Raw genomic sequence first — 21,288 nt, 5'->3', positions numbered from 1 at the left:
GTCTCCAAAACTATCCTTTTATTCAGATACGTTGTAGCTCTGAAGCCAGAGAGCCTTGAGAACAATAAAGGAGGAAGTAGGGGCTCTGAAACAGGTCATTTAAGTTTTTTAAAATAATGCCAAGGAATGTAACGGCATAACAGGTAAGGAGCACATTTTCCTCTTGTGTAGTGCTTTTTTTCTTAAAGGTGCATTGAGAATGATATTTTATTTAAAAAAAAAAAAGCTATAGCAAATTTATCCTAGCTTAGAAACTTTGGGAAAATACAGAAATGACTCGAAATAGTCCCTGGTGCAGACTACAAGGGACTTCTGAGAAAGAATCTGAGGAGTTAATATTAGTGAGTTTCCTCTATGAATAGGAAAAGCTATTCACCCTATTGGACATAATGTCTAAAAGATTAAAAAAAAAAAAAAAAGTGGACAGAGCGGGTCTTTATCAGATTTTATCAGATTTTCTGGTATATTTACCATGACAGACATTAAATAAGGACAGCTTGGGAATTTCCAAATAATAGGTGACATGGTAGCTGTCTGTCTGAGAAAAAAGGCAAAGTAGTAGTGTTACTTAAAGCTCTTCAGTGCTCTAATGTGGCAAGCCAACAAGGCACTCTCAGCATTTGCAAGAGGTCTCCTGGTACTCCAAAGGTTTCCTGGAAAAAGATCATAGTATGGCACAAGGAGCACAGGAATTCTACCTGCTGACTTACAATGAAAGGAAGAAGTTGAGGCTGAATCTTAAACAACCTTCGGGCTAGTTCTAGTACAGGAAATACACAAAGATCAGCGTAAAATACCTGAAGGTACTGCCAAAGAGGAAAGCAACTTGGAAAGATAGAGTAGCATTGAAAGAGAGAGGGAAAAACATTCTCTTGTGTCGGCACTGGTGTCTCTGCTAGATGGAGCATTACTTTAGATCATGTCCAAAAAATATTATTTGAGTGGAAAATTTCCCACCAACAGACATCACGTCTGACTGGCGATGTTTACAGGCTGATGGCTGTGCCAGCCCAAGAGCCTGAAGGAACCCATTCAAAATGAGGAAGCCTGACCCTTTCACTTAGGCAAGGCCAGGTAGCTGAATAGTGACTTAAAAGCTGTAGGGCATTTTAGCTTATTTCCTGATGAAAATTATAATTATTTTCTGTCTAAAAACAATTCCCTTGCCATCTGCAGGATTAGCCAAATAGTTTAGTGAGTAAAATCATTATCATTAATGAGATGCTGGATGTTTCTGGAGAGAATCCAAAAAAATTCACCTATAACCAAGACACTGACCTTATAATTAAAGTACGTTGTCATTGCATAGGTAACATAAGAAATCCTGCTTCACCATTGTGTTTTAGTAAATGCTGTTCTTTAAATCTGAGCTTGGTTACATTTCATGGTACTTTATGATCTTTCAGGGTTCTAAATGTTGCTTTATCTTCCAGTCATGGGTGGATATTATATTTTAGACACAGCTCTGAAGGGACTGTTTGGAAAGCTGAATCAACAGAAATAAGCTGTCTCAGGTTTTTTTTCTGCATGGGAGACATTTATGGCTGCCTCAAATGTGCATATTTTCTCATTGCTTGTAAGTTAATATTAATCTTCTGAATTTCCCCTTTCAGTACAGTCTTTAATTTGCTTCCTGTGGCAGAAACAGGATTTTCTTGTGGGTCATATTTCAGGGTGTTTGTATTTATACATGGACTATAAGAAGGCAGTCACAATGCAAGGCAAGGACACAACGTGTTTTGCTGCAGGAGGCAATACAGGGAATCTGGAAATACTTAACGGTGTATTTCTCTGAAACTTTCTACACCATAAAGACATTTTGCCTGTAAGTATTTTACTTACTCCAAAAGTAAGTTTGTTTTCCTTATCTTGGTATTATATTTTTGAAGTTTTATAATAGCCTATATCTTAATAATTTGAAGAGTTTATTTGCATTTTGACTGAAGTGCCTCATTGCATTTCAAAAGGTTGAAAGCAATCAAATCTCTTAATACCAGGCATACAAAAACCTGAGGGGGTATAATCATGGAATTGGCATTGTCTATTCTGAATTAGACATAACCTGTTTAAAATGTTGCTTTCCACTGAAAAGACAATTAAACGCAACAATTAAATTTTTTTTTTCCCAAAAATGCAGGGTGAGATAACACAACTGTAATCTCACAGGTTTTTGTCTTCCCACCTGCAAATCTTGACTTTTACTGAAACCTAGAACAGACTTCTATCCTGTCATAGGCTCTTGGAACATTGTTTTGCAAGAATTGCATCATTTACCAGTCGCAGTGAGTCTGTCAGTCACGTTAAAAAGAATATTACATTGCCTATAATTGCAACCCCAGGCATGTAACCTTACTATTGACAGTAACCATTTGACTTTGTGTGCAGTCATTTTTAGTTTTGGAAATCGCCTTTTGGTCTTTTTTTTTGGTAGGCAATAGACGACAACCCTGGCAGTAAATTTTATAACAGTCTGTCACAGCATTTGTACAACAAATCTTTCTCCCAAAAAGGCAAAATCACAAAGGTTTCCCCCAAACCTCCCCCAGCAAAACACAGGCAGAAATGCTCTGCAGAGAACTCCAGTGGACCTAAGTTTACAGTGGGTCATTCTCATTTACAGCATGGTATTGCCTGGAACAGGAGGTGTGGAAGTCTATAGCTTTAGTTGTGTGTCAGATGTAAAATTTTGTGTGTAACCCACCCCGTGTCAGGTGAGTGAGGCCAGAAAACAACCAACCATTTCTGACCACCACTCCTGACCATACCATGTTTACTTCTGGCACCATGGAGTAAATGACTGAAGAAACAGAAGCAAAGGAAACCCCTTAAATCTCTCAGTCCAGCCAGGGAGCTTAGCAAAGAACTTGCAATCCTTCACATTTTCTCAGAAGAGGCTCTGCAGCTTCAGGTGGCACACATGTTGGAGGCTGTGTAACCTTGTTGTAGCTAACAGACAACTTCAAGCCAAGTTACTAAAAGGAAAGGATTTGATTTTGCAAGGAATGAGAGCTTTGGGGTAAGGCAAAAGGAAACTTTTTAAAAGTTTCCTAAATGATGTTACAAACAGATATGGTATTACAAATTGGAAATGTACTTATATGAAGGAAACTAGATCTCATTTTAAATAAACCAGAAAGCAATTATGAGATAACAAAAAACTGTCCAGCATGTAAAATGTAGTGCCATGTATGCAATCAACTGGGAGGAGTGCAGAGCTCACATATGAATTGCAAAGAAATAGCAGTGCTTTGGAGGTCTGGCTCTGTTGTCCTGACACCCAAATGGTTTTCCTTCTCCAAGGAAAGCACTGAAAGGCAAATTAGCTCAAAAAAACCTCAGTGGAAGCCCATTAACAAACCCACCTTTTACCTTCTAAATGCTCCATCTCTGTGTTCCTGCATTTATCAAATCCCACAGACTACTGCCTGCATATTTTGTTAAAGGGTTATTTAACAAAATTTCGGAGAAGTCCATGGAAATGCATTGGTGCATTCTGCCTCCCTGCCACCGTCTATTCCCATCTCTGCCACAGCCTGGCTATGCCAGTGAGCAGGTTATTTAATGTCTTCTCAGGTTTACAGTGAGATTCCCATCTCCCTAGTAATATTGGAGGAGACATTGCAAAAATAAGTTGACTTAAATAAAACCAGATACTCTCTGTTTACCCCTCTGAAAAATCATAATAATAATCCACCTCTTAGAAAGCTGTGAAGTTTATTTCATCACTGTTTATAAATTTCTCCGGGGGCATTGTATTAAGAGTACTACAGACTTGTAAATTATTATAGTTACCATAGTATTATGACTAGATTTTCTAAACAGATTTTAAGCTCTTTAGGCCAAGCTATGCCTATTTTATACAGGGCTGATCACACTGCTAAGGCAGTGTCAGAAACATATATGGGATGCAATATTCCTAGGTTACAGGTGTTGTGTCTGGTGCAAAGGAAGGGGTAAAATGAAGTTCTCTTGGCAAGTCTCACTACTTCCTAGGCAAATCATCTCTTTGGCCTATATAAATTTATGATTCTTATTGTTTGTTATTTTATAATTATATTATAATAGAATAAATACATTATAGAATCATAGAATCGTTTAGGTTGGAAAAGACCTTTAAGATCATCCAGTCCAACCATTAACCTACACTACCAAGTCCACACTAAACCAGTCAAGGGTAGACTAGACTAAACCATGTCCCAGAGTGCCACGTCTACCCATTTTTTGAACGCTTCCAGGGATGGTGACTCCACCACCTCTCTGGGCAGCCTGTTCTAATTCCTGACCACCCTTTCCGTGAAGAAATTTTTCCTAATATCCAACCTAAACCTCCCCTGGTGCAGCTTGAGCCCATTTCCTCTTGTCCTATCGCTAACTACATGGGAGAAGAGACCAACACCCACCTCACTACAGCCTCCTTTCAGGTAGTTGTAGAGAGCGATAAGGTCTCCCCTCAGCCTCCTCTTCTCCAGGCTAAACAACCCAGTTCCCTCAGCCGCCCCTCAGAAGGCCTGTGCTCCAGACCCTTCACCAGCCTTGTTGCCCTTCTCTGAACACACTCCAGCAACTTCACGTCTTTCTTGTATTGAGGGGCCCAAAACTGGACACAGTATTCCAGGTGCAGCCTCACCAGCACCGAGTACAGGGGGACAATCACCTCCCTGCTCCTGCTGGCCACACTATTCCTGACACAAGCCAGGATGCTGTTGGCCTTCTTGGCCACCTGGGCACACTGCTGGCTCATGTTCAGCCGGCTGTCTACCAACACCCCCAGGTCCTTTTCTCCCCCGCAGCTTTCCAGCCACTCTTCCCCGAGCCTGTAGCGTTGCATGGGGTTGTTGTGACCAAAGTGCAGGACCCGGCACTTGGCCTTGTTAAACCTCACACAGTTGGCCTCGGCCCATCAGTCCAGCCTGTCCAGGTCCCTCTGCAGGGCCATCCTACCCTCCAGCAGATCAACACTCCCACCCAGTTTGGTGTCATCTGCAAACTTACTGAGGGTGCACTCAATCCCCTCATCCAGATCATTGATAAAGATATTAAACAAGACTGGAAGATATAATATGTTATATTATAACATGTATAATTTTATAATATAAAATATTATGATGTATAATACTATGCTCAATTGAATAATAATTATGATTATTTATATAGTTTGTTATAGATTTTTCTATGTTTATTTTATATAGTTTAGTCATCACTATGAAAATAAACACTTGTGAGATATTTGTTATTTTCTCAGGCAACCGTGCGTGCAGTGGAATGCTGCTCAGCAGCAAGCAAAGCAAAAGGAATTAGCTTCAAGGTTTTTGTTCTCTTTATTATCTGGGTAGAAGAAACAATCAGCATGGCTTCTACAAGTAAAAGAAGTTCTGAAGGTACAAAATACCACTTACTAAGATTTGTCAGTAGTAAGGTTGAATCAGGTTTCAATCCATTCTTATCAATATATGATACCATTCTCTTTGCCCTCCACCTGCCAAGGATTTGTGGTAAACAATAGGTGAAAAACAGGGGAAAATAGCATACTGAAAAATTTGGAGATCTCATCTGGGCTTACACTGTGTGTTAATTCTGAGCCTCTGCTTCCTTCCTTAAAGGATCTGTCCTAAATGCAGCATTTCCCTTTATAGCAGAATTTTGCTTGTCCCTGACACAGAGGTTGAATTGACATTTATAAAAAACGTTAAAATCCTTAAAAATTAACTGGGAACTGGAAGATACACTCAGTATCTCCAAGGCACTGATGGTGAAGCCTTACTTCCACTGAACTCAGTAGTAAATGGGATTTCAGAAGCAACCATTTCTTGCATCACCACAAAGCTTGGTCATGTTATATTTCCCAGAACTTATGTATAATCTCTACTGTCCCTTACTGGAAGATCCAAAATGAAGTTGACTGTGTTCCTTTCAGTCACTGGATTCTTAAAAAATCTTAATTTCCCATATACTTTATAGCTTAAAAAATGGAGTAAGATTGCCACTCCTATCATTGGGTGTTAAAGTGCATGAATAAAACTGAAATTTTGATCAGAAATCCACCAGTAATTAGAAAATGTGAATCTTAAACCACAGCTGGCCACCGAGTATGCAAGGTTGTGAACAAATACATTCAGGCATTTTTCCCCACAAGGTTTTAGCTCATATTTTACTTGTAAGACTTTTTCCTGTTGTCCCATCATGATTCATGGTGTAAGATGATCTACCCTTAGCTGTGTTTGCAACCTATCCAAATTAAATACCATCCACAAATTTCATTAGGGGGCTGCTTACTGTTTTTCAGATCACTAATTGTGAAGTTAAATAAGACTAGACTCCAGAAGTTAAATAAGACCAGTTAAATAAGACAGAGGCTCATGGTATCTTCTGAGCCCCCTACATTGTCGCTATCATTTGTTTACCATCTGGGCCAGTTATTAGCGGTAACATTGACATCAGGGAAGCATGGCCTGACCCTATATTTTATAGCCTTGATTTGTGTTTGTCTTCTCTCATTGTAATGTGTTTTATGGCCATTTAAGCACAGAAGCCCAGTGCTCAGCAACAATTTCCAGTTCAAGCAGGCCTTTTAAAGAGATTAATTGACAACAAATTAAGTAATGGTGCTGTTCATTTCTCTTTGATTAGTGAGAACTCAAAATACATTTTGCCCTGAAGGTGGTGTCTGCAAGCATGGATTCCTCATCAAATCACCACCTCTTCAACTTTTCGGCTCACAGGTATACTAGCACAGATTAGTCATATTCCAGCAATTCCTCAACAAGCATCTGTTATTTCTGCTATCCTGAATTTTAATGAGAGACAAATTACTTTCTCTCCAGCAGAATTCCTGGAAAAGGCGTTTTTTCATCCTGTCCAAATCCAGCAAGGGCGATTACATCCTGAAGTATCTAAAAGGCAGGAACATAAAAGGCTCCATAGCTGTTGATCAGTATGTAACTCAAATGCATCACTTTTTTATTTTAACTCACGTATCCCTTGGGCTTTTGTAGGCTTTGGGTGCAAGTTACAGTGTATGAAATATGTAGAAGTAAAAATCCTACATTGCTTTGATGACATTTGATACATTTATGTGAGTGATTGTGGTGATGTGGTATCTGCAAACCAGACATCTTGGCTCCGTGATCCCAAAGGCTGTATTCCTTTAGTAGAAGATATTTTATCTCTTGTGAGGACGGTGCTATGCATTCACTCAGACGCAAATAAGGATGGGCTATGCCACTCTTAACTGTGGGGCGCAACCTTTCCCACCTTATGGCTTTACAAAGTGCTTTGCAAGTTGTGCAGAGGTCTCCTGGCTTTCATGTAGCCCTTTGGGCTGATGCTGGCTGCCCCACTGCCGCTTACTCTGCCAGGAAATTGCTCTGCTTGGCTCATTTGGGTTCATCATTTTATTCCTCTCAGCACAGTGACCACTGCAGCAAGGTTGGGTGTCATTGTCTTTGTACTAGCACCCTTTACCATGTCACATGTGGTATGAGATACATAGAAGGGAAACAGTAAACATAAAGGAAAATGTAAGGATTTTACCAGTCAGACCTAGAGCTTAATACTGCAGGCTCCTGGAATTGTTAGGCACAGAGGTCACTGGACACATATGGCTGTTGTGCCTCTTCCATTAAAAAGATTTACATTGTGAAGGTTTTGAAAAAATTCCAGCTTGTTCAGTGGTATGTGGTTACATTATTACCATCATTATTGTTGTTATTATTTCTACTAATTTAACTTCTTGGAAGTTAATGGAAGTAGTGCTTCCACTTAAGTATCCATTAAAAGTACTTGTCTGTTCCTCTTCCCCTCCATTAAAACACTGTTAATATACAATTAGTTTCAAATCAAATGTCTTGTTCTGTAGTGGTTCAAAAACATCTACCAGGAGGTTTTTTTACTATCATTTCTTTTCAAGATTCTGTGTTAGACCAACAGACTCTTTCTTCCAGAGAAAATCTGGACACGAGTCTTTGCAAAAGTTGATTTTATTTTTCTGCTTGGAAGTTTTCTTCATTGAAAGACCATCCATTTTGAATGTGTGCGCTTATTTGCTGGAGAATTTTTTCTGTGGAAAAATGTTTACCTTTTCCCATGCAGATCTCATCATATTATGCTGTGTTTAGAGTAAAATATGCACATACACATGTGTGTATGTTTGTATGTATGTATGTATAGTTATATAGGATATTTCATATGGTTATCTTAACAGAATCATAAATATTGAAGTTGGCATAAGCAATTCTGAAATTGTGGAAACAGTGAGGAAGATGTTTAAATGCCTTCCTGAGCAGGTGATGTCTATCAGTACTAGAAACAGATGTTACTACCTCATTGGGAGCAGCAGGTAAGCATAGAAAGATGTGCAAATGCAATGTGTCTTTACAGTTAAGCTAATGTAACACTAAGCCACTGCCCCAAGGCAAGGTCCTACTCCTTCACAGCCGCTCCCATCCCTTCTTGTGTCTCAGCTACTGACGGCACAGCTCCGGGATGAAACAATTCAGCTGGCTGATCCAATGGAAAACTGCTCTTTTCTATGTCATTTTTTCCCCCCTGTGGCTAGGTTAATTTTTTGCTGGTTCAGACAGGTGAGCTAACCTTCCCCGCAGCCACACTGTTACAATGTCCAACATGTGAGTGTAGTGGGAGCATGCGGCTGGGAGTGGGGATGGCGGCAGCGGTTCATCAGTGTGGCAGTGCAATATCAAACTCTACTGGTTAAGGGTCAAGGAAGAGCAGAGAGCTTTGTCTTCTCACCCAGCAGCTTCTGGGAGTTAGGAAAGCTTCTGCTCCTTATGGATAAATCACAGGAAATAATCTTGCCCCGGAAAGTAGGTTGTTAATCAAGGGAAGCAGATTGAAGGGGAAAATTCCCCCAAGGGAAAACAGATCCCAAAAGGAATGACTGGGGCCTTTACTTGCAGCACGGTGGTGTGCTCCCTGCTCTCCCAGGCTGCAGTCCAGTCCTCAGCAAGGGCAGAAACTGCTGCTGTCAAGGTGATCAGCCAAAGCTTGTCTAGGTGAGGGAGGACATTTGGCACAGTGCTCCTCTGCTACTGCTTGCCAGCTTCTCCTCTTCAGCTTCCCAACAACCAGCGTGTTGGGTTTTTTTCTGCCTTTATGCGGAAGAGCAGCTGATGTGTGAAATGCTGATAAACACAGAAGAAAAACACATACCTGTGCGTTACTTGAGCGTGCCATCCCACACCTTCCCCTAGGGCACTGCTCTCACAGCCCATGCTTGGTGGGAAGCGTTCCAGAATTAATCCAACTAAATCCACTGCAAGCACGAAACAGTGCTTCAGGGGTCTCTTCATGGCATGTTTCTGGTCCTGCTGGCCCAAATGCATTCCCAAGCCTTGCTAGCTGTCTTTATGGCAGGACTGGGCAGAGCAGCATTACACACAGAAAATGAAGCAGAAAGCGCCATCCCACCTCTCCAACTCTTTCCTTCTCTGTGTCTCTTGCGCATGCACATACAGCCCCCCCTGCGTATTTTTTAGCTCCCAGTCCTGGGCTGCACCTCTCTGAGGTCAAGCTTTGCCATCTGGCTATGGCCACTCGAGCACTCTCTTGAAAGGAAAGTGCAGATTTTCCCCATTGATGTCAGGAAGCATTATTTTGGGCCCCATAGGAAGAAATGGGTAGGGAAATGGGTTTTCCCTGTGTTTTACCTGTGAGTAGGTTTTCATTTCTGTTGTTCCACCCTACAGGCAGGAAACAGAGGACTGGGTCAGTGTGATATCTTCAATCTGCAGGGAGGCCAAAAGAGGTGGATGCTGCCCTCAGGTGACACATTACTGCACTTGATTTTACAAAGAAAGAAGTATGTAACAAAATTTCAAACCTGGGCAAAGGAATTTGTATGATTTTGGCCTTGCAAGTTGGCTCTTGCCTTGGTTAATCAGAAATGAATTTTCCATATAATTCCTGAACCCTGGCTTTATGCCTTAAGCAGGCATTGCACAGTCTGTCTGCGCTGGGATTGATTTTACATTGAAGGAATCTCTTTGAAGAGTAAGCAACATGGAAATTAGATGATTGACAATATGCTGCAATGAATTGCACCTTTGATGCATCAGAATGAAAGCTTGTGTGTTATTCTTACTGTGTGCTTTTTGGTTATATTTACTTGCTGTTTTACAAACTGACCCACATCTAGTCTGTCAATGTAGGAGCAGCTGGAAGCTGTTTGTTCAAACTCAGGCCCAAGTTTCTGCACTTTGTCAGCTAGCCAGGCCTACTAGTTCAGACTCAGCACTAAGCTACTTACATCCCTACAGCTTCCACTCAGCTCAAAGTGCAAGCAGGGCAGATTTATATCTGCCTGAAAAATGCCATGTAGACAACCTCTCTGAGCCATTAGAAGTAAAATTTGGACTAGTGGGGTGTGTTGGTACATTGTAGTCCATGCCATCAGGTGCTTGTCTTCTTACACTGCTGTCATTTCTAGGACCAACATCTTCCAAATCCAGAAGTCAGAAGCCGGCCCTCATCTTTGCCACTATTCTTGAATTCTGTAGATACAGTCAGTTTCCCAGAAAGGCAAAGCTACCAGAAGGTAAACAGACTAGCCATCCTTTATAATGAGTTTGCTCCTAGGGGTGACTGTGAAATTTGATTTGTATAGTTGCTTTTTTCCATCAAAAGTTCTTCAGAGCTTGTGCAATCGGTGCCTGGGTGGTTTATTCTGCTCTCTGGTGGGGTTCCTGAGTAGGACCTGGATGATAACATCAGAGAGTCCCCACAAAAGAAAGACTTTTGGGGAAAGTCCACATGTAAGTAAAGGCAGGTGTTGTTGGGAATAAGAAACGATATTCATTGGCTGTCTGAACTGACTGGCAAAGATTAGTGGGCATAAAATAAGCCCCTGCAGATTTGCTTTGACATGCCTTGGCAAAGCCATGTGATGATTGTTTTGGCAGCTGCCTCCCACATTCCTCCTGTTTTGTGATTGTGCTTTTCTTTGTCTCTCTCTTCAGGCTATAAAGCCTAGAGGGGAGTTCAGGTCCTGTTCCTCTGTGCCTTGGAGATCTTCCCCCTCAATATTTAAATAGAAAGGAAGGAAAGCATTGCTGCTGTCCCAGAGCAATTGAAGTCCCTGTCCTCTGGTGACAGGCTGAATAGCAGCTAAGGGAACGTTGTTTTCCTCTAGTCACAAAATTGTGTCCAAATGGCCCAGCTGGAGGAAGCTGAATGCAGATGAAGCACCTTTAGGAGGAGTCAACTTTTTTCTTTTGCATGCAGGAGAATGGTCCCTCAGAAGACAAGATCAGGCCTAATTCAGATCCTGGCCCTCATCAGGCTCCATGTGACTCAGGAAGAGGAGTTTTTCCAAGCCTGGTAAGCAGAACAAATCAAACAGCTCTTGACTTGTTCAGTCAGCAGAAGTGACTGTTGGCTCGTATCTCACCTGAGTATCTGTAACTATAGATTATTCATCTACTTTCCCAGCACACTGAGTTGGTTTTCACTATGAAAGTTTCCTAAATAAAATTAGTCTGTCATCTTGTTCAGCACTGAAAATAACCTTCTAAGGACTTGCTTGAAATACCCTTTGTTTACTTTGTTTCTTAGAGGCAGATCCTCAGAGTGCAACAATTGCAACTTGTGGCAGCTCTCACAAACTTGACCAAGAAAACCCTGAAGTTGCACTGCTTGAGGATTTGCTCCTCCCATCACATTTCTCAGCTGTGCCACAGTCTTCCTAAATGGTTTCTTTCTGCAGCCTCTGCCAGTAGTAATTGAATCAATATAATTGAACTACAGAACAAGGGCTTGTTAAATTGAGGCGCACCTCAGGACTGACCTTCTGTAAGCACAAATACAGCTTCAAGTAATTTAGTGTCCATATCTGGCAGGAATGATTTAAAAAGATACAGTGATGAATGTTATCATGTATTATTGGCTAAGTGTTCTGACCTGTGTTCCCTGAGCAAACGTCTGCAGCAGTTTCAGATGGTTTTCACCCATCCTCTGCCCTGGATTACTGCCTTTGCAGCAGAGTCAACAGGAAAGAAGGTACAACCAGGGCTCCATCACACCAGTATGTAGTTTGGCAGCTGAGTTTAAACCCATCTTTATTAGCAGTTTATGCATTGGACTATGATCTAGAGTAGCTGAGATACAGGCAAAAGAATCTGTTCTGCTACCAGAGCTAACAGGGTGGTAAATCATGTGCTGTAGTCACCATCCATGTGTAGAGGCTGGCAGCAAGTATGAGATAATACAGCTAAATTTAGTGTAAAGTAGTGAAAATAGCTGAAACTACATTGCAATTCCATGGGCAGTTAGCACAGTTCAGCTGACACACGGTACTTTATGAGGCTCCAATAATTCAATTGTGAGTCTGAGCTCTGAAATGCATTGAGTTAGCCCTTAGTCTGATTAACCAGTGCAGCTCTGGATGCATACCAAGGCACTCTTTCTGTCTCTTTCTTACGCATGCCTTTGCTGTCTCATTCACTAATTCTTCTCATAGTTATGGTGCCTCAGAGAGCGGGTATTATATGCCGCTGTTCAAACTAGGACAGACTGACCATGGGGGTTAAAAGATAAGGAATTTGCATTTTACCTTTTTAGCCTGAAGCAGAGGGAATAGCAGGAAGCTCATATTTCTGTTTCAGCATGTGTGAAAATAAATAACCTTGCCATAGAGCTAACAAGAAACAAAAATGTTTGTTCATTGGCTAAAAATATTTCACTTGCCTCATAAGTTCAGCATCTGCTAACATCTCTGGATCTATTCTCTGCTCAGAGATGTCTAGACAGCTGACTTCCAGATCAGTTCTTTGTATTTGCATCCTGTTAGAAGTATGACTCCACATTTCTTGTATCTGATATTTTTTGCTTTTTATTGGTGGTTCCCTCATCCAGGCCCAGATCTTGAAAACTCTTTGGTCAGTAGCCATTACTCATAAAACAGGTCTGTCAATGTCAATTGAGTCCAGTCATACAGGCAGGGACCCAGGAGAGGTTTGGGGACCTGACTCCCTTTCAATCCACATTTTGGAGCTACCAAACCACATCTGACTCAGCAATTCAGTATCAGCTATTTCAACACACATCTTTCAATACCTGAAATGCATCAAAATAAGGAGGCCCTGGCATGTATCACCCTGCAGGCACCTAGGCATCTTTGTCAGGAGCCCAACTTCAGTATCTGTTAGACACACCTGATTTTTTTGAAAGAGAGGTTCCTCTCTCCAAGGGCGACACATAACTTTCAACCCTTTCCCTAAGGAGTCTAAAACTGAGAATTACTCAGTTGTTCTCCAGGTATTCTTTCCATCTTGTGCTACAGCCAATTTTCTCCATCATCTCTTTCTCATGTAAATCCACACCATGGTTCAACAGAGACTTAAAGAACTTGCTTAGCTGCATGTCTGAGAAAAATTGTACACTGAGGTTAACTGCACTGCTCTGGTTGTAAAGCATCTGGAGGAGCGGAGATGTTGGCAAACTGCTTTAGGGAAATGCAACGCTGCTGCAGCTTAACCTTCTTCTTCCCATTGTCCCAATAATCTGCAGTGGTGCCAAGGGGAAACACTGCATTTGGCAAAATGTAGCCACTGTCAGTGACTGAAGGCTCAGTTTGAGAAAGTGATGAGTGCTGTCTGCTCTCTGAAATTTCCTAGGAGCTGGAGGATCTCAGGACTTCATAAAATCACCTCCTCTTCTCCCTTTTCCCCAAATATTTACTTGTTTGATTGATCCAAAGCCCCTGAAAAGTCACCAGGAAACTCGTTCATAACTTTATATCATGACCACAGAGCCAGTCTTGTTCCTGCTGGGGTTTTGTTATGCACTTCTTAAAGAACCATTTGTAGGTTTGTTCTGACTCCTACCGCATGTGCTTTTTATGTCATTTATACCAACAAGGAACAAAAATACATACATCAACTTTAATTTCTATTCAATGCCAGTTTCTTCTCTTTAAGTGTAAGAAAGTAATTAGTTTAATTTGCTTTACCTTGAAAACAGTAATATATTCTGTGGCATGCTTAGCAATTATTAAAATAATCACCATGGAAACCAAGGAAGTAAGTGGAGAGATAAAAAACGGTTGCATCACAAACATGGCATGGGGAATTGTATTGGGAGGCAGCTAAATACTAACTACCATACACTTCATTATAGTGAAGGCAACAAGGAGACAATCTTTGTGACTTAGAAAGGTAAACTTGGTGGAGGGATTAATTTCTTCTTGACCTACCAAATTGCTGCAAACTTAGTATTTCAGGTATTTATGAAGGCAGAATATCACTTAGGACACAAAGGATTCAATGTCAGATCTCCAGCCCTCTGTGGTATGTTCTAGTTCATGGAGAGCTATGAGTTAATACACTTATTAGTCAGGGAAATCCCAAATTCATTCTTTACTTGATAGCAATTAAAAGGTGCTTAAAAAGGACAAATATGTCCCAATCCACTTGTAGATTTCCTACAGATTTTTTTCTTAGTGTAAAGATTTTAGCACTGAATGCAAATAAAAAATCTTTTGCACACAAGTGACCCTAAATGCATGCAGATTCATATATGAAGTGTTTTAACCCACTTTATTTTTAAACAAAATAACAGGTTGTGAACATGCAGTCAATGGCAACTGCCTGGTTACCACAAATCCATCTATGAAAAGTACTAATATTAGTGGCCAGTTTTGTCTGTGTACAGTGGATTTCAAAAGTATAAGTAGGAGCACAACTACAGAAACCTTGTTCCTAAAACAGACTGGCTCTGAGCATATGTCTCTTCAAGGAGAAACATGTCTTCCCATGTTTTCTGTGGATATTTTCTGATTCTATTACTTCTCCATGTAAATGGAAAACTACCTGTTAAACAATCTGTGTAACTGAACCTGTTAAATAGAAAACCATTCTTTTAACAGGATAAAAGTCTGGGAAAGAGTGCGGAAAATCTGCTGTTGTCAGATACAGATGAAGACATCAAAGAGGAAGAAGACGACTATTACCAAACTCCCAGCGATATTTTAGCAAAGGTAGTTTATCAGTTGTGAGTTCTGATGGTTTGTTAATAGCTCTAAGGAGGCAGGAAATGTTTAATGGGCTAAAGAGGAACTGGTATGAGGAACCACTAGTACTTTGCAGAAGAAATATGTAGATAAAGCAGTAGGTAATAGAGCTTTCATTTGTACAAGAAAAAATACAGTAGACTCACTCAAAGGATCTTTCTGGTATAAAGTGGCATTTTGACAAAAACATTGCTGATTTCATTGAAATTCCCCAAATTGACTGGTTCATTGTAAATGGCTTTTGCCTATTGTATCACAAGTTTTTTTTTTTTCAAAAGTGAAAACTTCATGTAGAAAATGTAGCCATATATTATTTTTACACATTTTAAAATGTAATTCTGTAGAAGCATCAGTAACCTGCATAAAACAAAGCAGTACTTTTAAAAACTCTGTGAAACATTTTGGTAGCTACATTTCACTGTGAAACAAGGGAGCAGGAGGAATCATACTGGTAATTTTAAACAAATCTTGGCACCTAATTTGGAAGGCTAGGTTTCCCATGTAATTAGTGGTCAGGAGAAGCTAAGCGGTCAGTCTTCTGCAGAAGTCACAGCCTCTTTCCAAAGACTGTACAGCTAACTGAAGGACATTAACAATATGATTTTGTCACATAATCTAAGTGCTTTAAGTACTTTAGAATATAGCTGGTTATGTCCCAGCCTGAAAGGGAGGCAAATGGTAGTGTCAATAATACCAGATAACATTAACTTCTAAGTTTCAACCACCCTTCTAGCTCATGGTTTCTGGGAAGTGACTTATTTGGGGAAAGCCAACCTATATTAGCCAATGTGTTTAAACAGCATGAGCACTGAACAAAATAAGGAAATTAAGATCTTTTTTCTGTAGGCAGAGCAAGGATATTTACGTCTTATGTTGTTATATCTTTCCAAAAGTGCACTACTGAAGTATCAAAGCCTGACCCTACAGCTGAGTCTGACATCCCTGTGCAAGAGAAGCCAGTGCAGAAGAACCCAGTAAAGGAGAACATTTATATGCCAATGAAATCACTGTAAGTAACAACTTCATTAAGGTTTTGCAAATTAAAAGTGACACCATAGTAAAGATAGAGCTGTCATTTGTGGCATATACTTAACAATATCTAGAGGCTGCATCTTGTTTGATTGAGTCCTTCTTTGGTTTTGGTTCAGAAAGTTCAGAACTCATGGGAATACCAGAGTGAAACTTGAACTCATCAACATGAAATTTAAACTCACATTGCAAACTCATGCATTTAGACAGGCTCTGACTATAGGATGCAGCGCTTTTTGTTGACTCATACTTTTTCTAGCTTTTCATGATGTAACAGCCCACCACTTTACTCAGATACCACAGCCAAGCTCCAGCAACCTTTCAGACAGGTACTCTCCAAAGCAGGCAGCATTTTCTAGTAGTTAAAAGAGAAAGGTAGATATGGGGCATTAGCTCTCATCTAAGAAGTTATGTGATCCTCAGTAGGTGATCTCCTTCCATTTTCCCATCCAAAGAACGGGTCTGATGCTGTGTACTTTGCAGGTGCAGTGTTTGGCGTGTCACAAAGAAAGACCTGAAATTTGTGTCACAGTTGTAGTGCCACAAGAAAACTTTACAGTCTCCACGATATAGCACAGTATACTGAAGAGAAGCGTGCCTACATAGTGAAACCATACCTCCTGAGCCAGAGGACTGGTCATTAGCTGTTAGCTGTGGCCTGCCACCTACAAGCAGTCAGGTCTTATGCCATGTAGTGGGAGGCAACTGGAAATGTAGACCCACAAACCAGTTTATTCCAACAGACTTATTCAAGCTCGTCTGTGTCTTTGAGAGCCCCTGGAGGGAATTACTGTAGAAACCTCATAAGCCTATGCCATCTGAGTTAAAATATACCAAGAGCAGCTTTTGCTACAAACCTGTCTTGTTTGGGGTGTGGAGGGGAGTTGGCTTCAGGCATTATAAGGTTCATCAAATAAATCTAAAAAGCATTCAAGCACATCTGAGTCATTGTATCTCCCAGGGGACAGCATTACATCCCTGCAGAAGCCAGTACAGCCAAGGCCAACAATCTGTACTCAGTTTCTTTGTCAAGGCATGTTGTTAGCTGGAATGTTTTCAGGCTTAATAAATAGTCTTTAAATACTGAAAAGGTTTATTTTGGGATTTATGGTCCATTTTTAGAAGGAGTTTATTTTACTTAGCTGTAATTTTATCCACTGGATATTCTACAAGGACTTGTTATTCTTTGCTTCACTGATGGCTGTGTGATCCAGCTTCAAACACAGCAAGAGTACCTGGAATGGCCAAACCAGTTCATTTTTTACCACCATTCCTCTTCAGTACGTTGCTGGGTGAGAGTTGCCAGCTCACGTGCAGACGTGATGGGCTCCTGTCTCCTCCCAAACACCAAGACAGTGGTGCACGTCCAAGAGACTTGGAAGCAAACAGAGACCTAAAACTCCCAGAAAGCAGCACCAGCCAGCAGCCAACCCTTCAGAGAAGGCAAAATTCGTTACCACTTTCAGTGGTTCAGTTGTCTATCCTGCTCGGGTAAGCCTCTTTGCCATTTTCATTGCAGAGAAGACAGATATGTCTTCTCTATGGATTTCAGTTGAGGTACTGGTAAAGCGTGCCTGATCTCTGACATTTTCTCCCACAGTCAAGTTACAGATGAGACCCAGCTGCAGAAGGTGGATATTTTCATCCCCCTGGCTGATATTAACAGTTACCTAAAACTTACTGAAGCAGCAGGACAAATATGGTAAGTTCTGGATGTCTTGTGATGGTGCCTGTCAGATGTGAATGAGAGAAAATCAGTGTAGGTACAGAAGTGTACAAACATACAGATCCATGTATGTTTTTGGCAGTGCAGAACAGGGCAAGGTCAGTGTATGCTGGTACTTCAGTGATTCCTTTCTGCTTTTTCGGACTCTTCATGTACTTGAGTTTCTACTTCAACTGCTGTTGAAAGGGCTATATAGAATTGAGATCCCTTAGCATGCTGTGTAATAATTAGCGATGAAGTCCCACCCAAAAGCTATTATTCTAATGTTGGTGTGAAATCAGCTAATGACTGCTAGTCAGTTTTACCTTCGATTTGGTGAACCACAATGATGGCATGTCTGCATGTCTCAGAGATATAGTGAGGGGATATGTCTTGTGATAGGGTAAATGGTGCCTTTCAACCAAAAATCTCGCAGGCTTTAATATAGGTGGCTAATAACCCTTTGTTATTGATGATAAAGTAAAAAATTAGGAAACGCATACAAAGGATAGACTTCAAGTCCCATTTATTTGACTTCTATATCGCCTTATGTATACTTAAGTCTTATGAAGAAAAAGGGGTTTTGTGGAAAGAGGTGACAGTCCTTTGGAAAGCCATAAAACCTGTCTGTCACTGGAAAGGGTGACAACATGGAACCTATGGGCACAGAAGGAACCATTTCCAAACCTAGTAAATTCAGTGATTCACTCTCTTTCATCAAATCTTTTCTTATCTTTTTTCCCCTTTAGCCTATTAGTCTGTGTCCCTCATATTACTGACCTCCATCACATCATTTTGTAATGTAAGTAGTAGCACCTGCAAAGCATTCTGAGACTCTCTAGTTAGTTGTAAGCTGTAAGTGAAAACGTAAATTATGTTGCATAAATCAAGCTGACTTGAGTTGGATGCCAGCATAAAATTATCTCCAAATTAATCCCAGCACTGGTTCAGTCGTAGGAATGAGTGGTAGACGAGATTTTCATAAGTAGGTGTTATGGGCTAGAGCACATACATCTTCTTAGTAGTCCCATTGGAAATTAGTGCCCTCCCTAGACCTTCAATATCAATGACCAGGATAAAGAAGAGGGAGCAGAAAAAACATTGGGTGCATACTCCTGTGCTACCTGTTGATCTTTCACTGCCCCACAGCACTGAGACTGCCTTTAGCTGTTGCTCTCCTATTCACACCGATCAGGGGCACTGTGTGCACAGCAAATCACTTTGTTTCAGCCACTGTCAGCCAGAAGAAAAAATAGCATTGTAAAAGGGACTGGAAATCCCATCTCAATAATTGGATCTGCATCTAAATCTACAGAGCTTTCTCAGTGGAAATTCATATTGAAAGAATTTGGAAAAGAGCACTAGGTCTGACTGTCAGGTCAGCTAATTCTAAATAGCTTGTCATCAAGGAGAGTCTATCAGAGACCAGCAGGAAAGAGATACTGGAATTTCCATAAGGGTCCTGTCAGGACAGCAATGGATCTCTGATCCTCGCAGTTATATCAATCACAGATAAAACACATGATAATAAGTTTTAATTCCATTCTTTTGTGATGACTTTGGAAATCATCTCAGTCAAACATAGGGCTAAAACATCTGCCACAGTGTATACGTACCTGCAGTGAGTCTGGCCGGCTGCTTTTGAACTGGAATCCCCAACTGTCACAGGTGACCTTGCTAGCACCAGTCCCACTTGTTAACAGGCTGCAATGTCAGTGTCACATGTGCTTTTAGGAGGACCCATTGGGATGGATGAAGCAGCTTCGTTTTAGCTAGAACCAGATCAAAAAGTTGCAACGTCATTCAACCTGTGTGTTATTTCCAGAGGGCAGTACCATAAATGTAATCCTCTTCAGCCATTGCCATTCTGTTAGCAGTAACTGGATATCCTGTATGTTTGCTTTATTGTCGGTCCTCCACATACCCTAGTGTCTCACAGTGGACTGGTCCTTGCCGACTGGGATGTTTGTTTAATCACGGAGACCATATAGTGGCTGTGAATGATCTGCAGCCCCAGGATGTGGAGGAGGCTTACTTCTTCATCAGCAGGTCCACAAGAAAGGAGGTAAGCTTGCCTACCCTGAACATGATAGTCAAATGAATCAAGCCAAATGAGAAAGCAAGTTGCTTTTTGCATTTCAAGTGGCTTAATTCAAACCAGTTTACTCTCTTTTGAGTTTGGCATGAATAACTTCAGTACCAAATAGCTCCTCAGCATCATTCTGATGTAGCATCTTTTATTCCTGGGCTATTTGGGGAATGCAAGGTCAGCACTGCTGTGTTTAGGGACTTGATCTCAAAGAGTCTGAGCAACCCCAAGAGATACTACCAGGCAACCATAAATTAGTTACTCGGTACTTTTTGGCTAAGACCCATGAAGTGCAAACTTTGGGAAATAAACAATTGCCTCCAGTGGATGTGTAGTTGCTTATAGTGGTTTTAGGTATTGAGGGCAGAGCCCCAGACACCTACCTCCTATTGGTTATCAAGCACTACACATCTCCTTGTGTGATACCAGTATATTTGAAGAATGTGGGAGGTTTCTAAGTGGTGCCTTAACACCACTGTGATCTGCTACATATTCATACCTGTGTTTCTCTCAGATGGACTCATATTTCAGTATCCGGGTTCTCTGACCCATACCTGAACACATTCATATTTGAATTTTGCTGAGAAATTCGAGGTCATCAGATGCTGTTGCCATCTAAAGAAAAGAAAGCCAGTCTCAGCAAGAAAAAAAATACTCATCTCTCTTAACAGGGTATTTTTATTTAGCTAGTTAAAATACAAGTCAGATAGTAGCACAAATGTTGATCAGATATAACAAGCTATAAAAGTTTCTTTTTCTTTTTCTTTTTTAAGGTGAAACTTACTGTATGTAGGATTCCACATTCAGATATCTTTCATCTTAAAGGCTGCTCATGTTCCTGAAAAAAGACCTCAATGATTAAGTAAGTGCCAAAGCTCAAGGGAAAAGATTGGGGCAAAGAATGTGATATATAGTGTATGGAGGTAATCTTTATCTTCTAGAGCTGCCAGACATCTTTTGTTGCTGAAGTACAAAGAATAGAGATTGTGGATTTCATTTTCATTTTATGTCCCAATAACTTGTTTTGTTGACATGAATGGCATGTGTTTGGCTTGGATTTCATTTTGGCATGTATTTCAGTTACATGAAAAAAAATGAGGGTCAAATCATTTATGGAACCTTTGCACTGTGTATATATACTTTGTACTTCAGTAGAAAGCACTGGTTCACACCTCTGCTCGCCTCTTTACATTGAGTTACATTGATTTATATGGAACTCCTAATCAGTTAGTGGTGTGGAAACAATCTACATTGGAACAAAGCCATGTTTTCCCTTGTTTACCCTTAGCTACAGGAAGGCAAAGGCAAGCTGAGAGCTGTAGTGTTGGAAGGAAGGCTGGTAAATAAAGTGTTGTGTAGTGATTCAGGGGGGGCTCCTTTTGTGTCATGCCCCTCTTCTGTTACAGCCACAAAAATACACTCAAGGGATGGCAGGAAAAAGAC

General features: G+C 40.8%; 1 protein-coding gene across 1 annotated transcript; it reads left to right on the top strand.

The window, feature by feature from the left end:
• Nucleotides 1–5,263: 5,263 nt before the first annotated feature.
• On the top strand, nucleotides 5,264–20,687 carry PLEKHS1 (pleckstrin homology domain containing S1). The gene is made up of 13 exons (XM_075717960.1): nucleotides 5,264–5,378; nucleotides 6,628–6,719; nucleotides 6,825–6,931; nucleotides 8,201–8,335; nucleotides 9,705–9,780; nucleotides 10,445–10,552; nucleotides 11,239–11,334; nucleotides 14,879–14,989; nucleotides 15,916–16,031; nucleotides 17,333–17,542; nucleotides 17,652–17,753; nucleotides 19,686–19,821; nucleotides 20,619–20,687. Exons 1-13 carry the CDS (start codon nucleotides 5,348–5,350, stop codon nucleotides 20,685–20,687), a joined length of 1,389 nt encoding a protein of 462 aa, XP_075574075.1. The 5' UTR covers nucleotides 5,264–5,347.
• Nucleotides 20,688–21,288: the final 601 nt, after the last annotated feature.

Source organism: Pelecanus crispus, chromosome 10 (genome assembly GCF_030463565.1).
Source record: "Pelecanus crispus isolate bPelCri1 chromosome 10, bPelCri1.pri, whole genome shotgun sequence".
NCBI classification, from domain to species: Eukaryota; Metazoa; Chordata; class Aves; order Pelecaniformes; family Pelecanidae; genus Pelecanus; species Pelecanus crispus.
This window is presented reverse-complemented; position numbering and strand designations above follow the sequence as displayed.

Bases quoted from the DNA above. Each gene is read 5' to 3' on its own strand.
- PLEKHS1 (XM_075717960.1), top strand. From the start codon at position 5,348: ATGGCTTCTACAAGTAAAAGAAGTTCTGAAG. The intron at 14,990-15,915 runs GTAGTTTATCAG...TCTTTCCAAAAG, and splicing joins CCAGCGATATTTTAGCAAAG to TGCACTACTGAAGTATCAAA. The intron at 16,032-17,332 runs GTAAGTAACAAC...ATTCCTCTTCAG, and splicing joins TATATGCCAATGAAATCACT to TACGTTGCTGGGTGAGAGTT.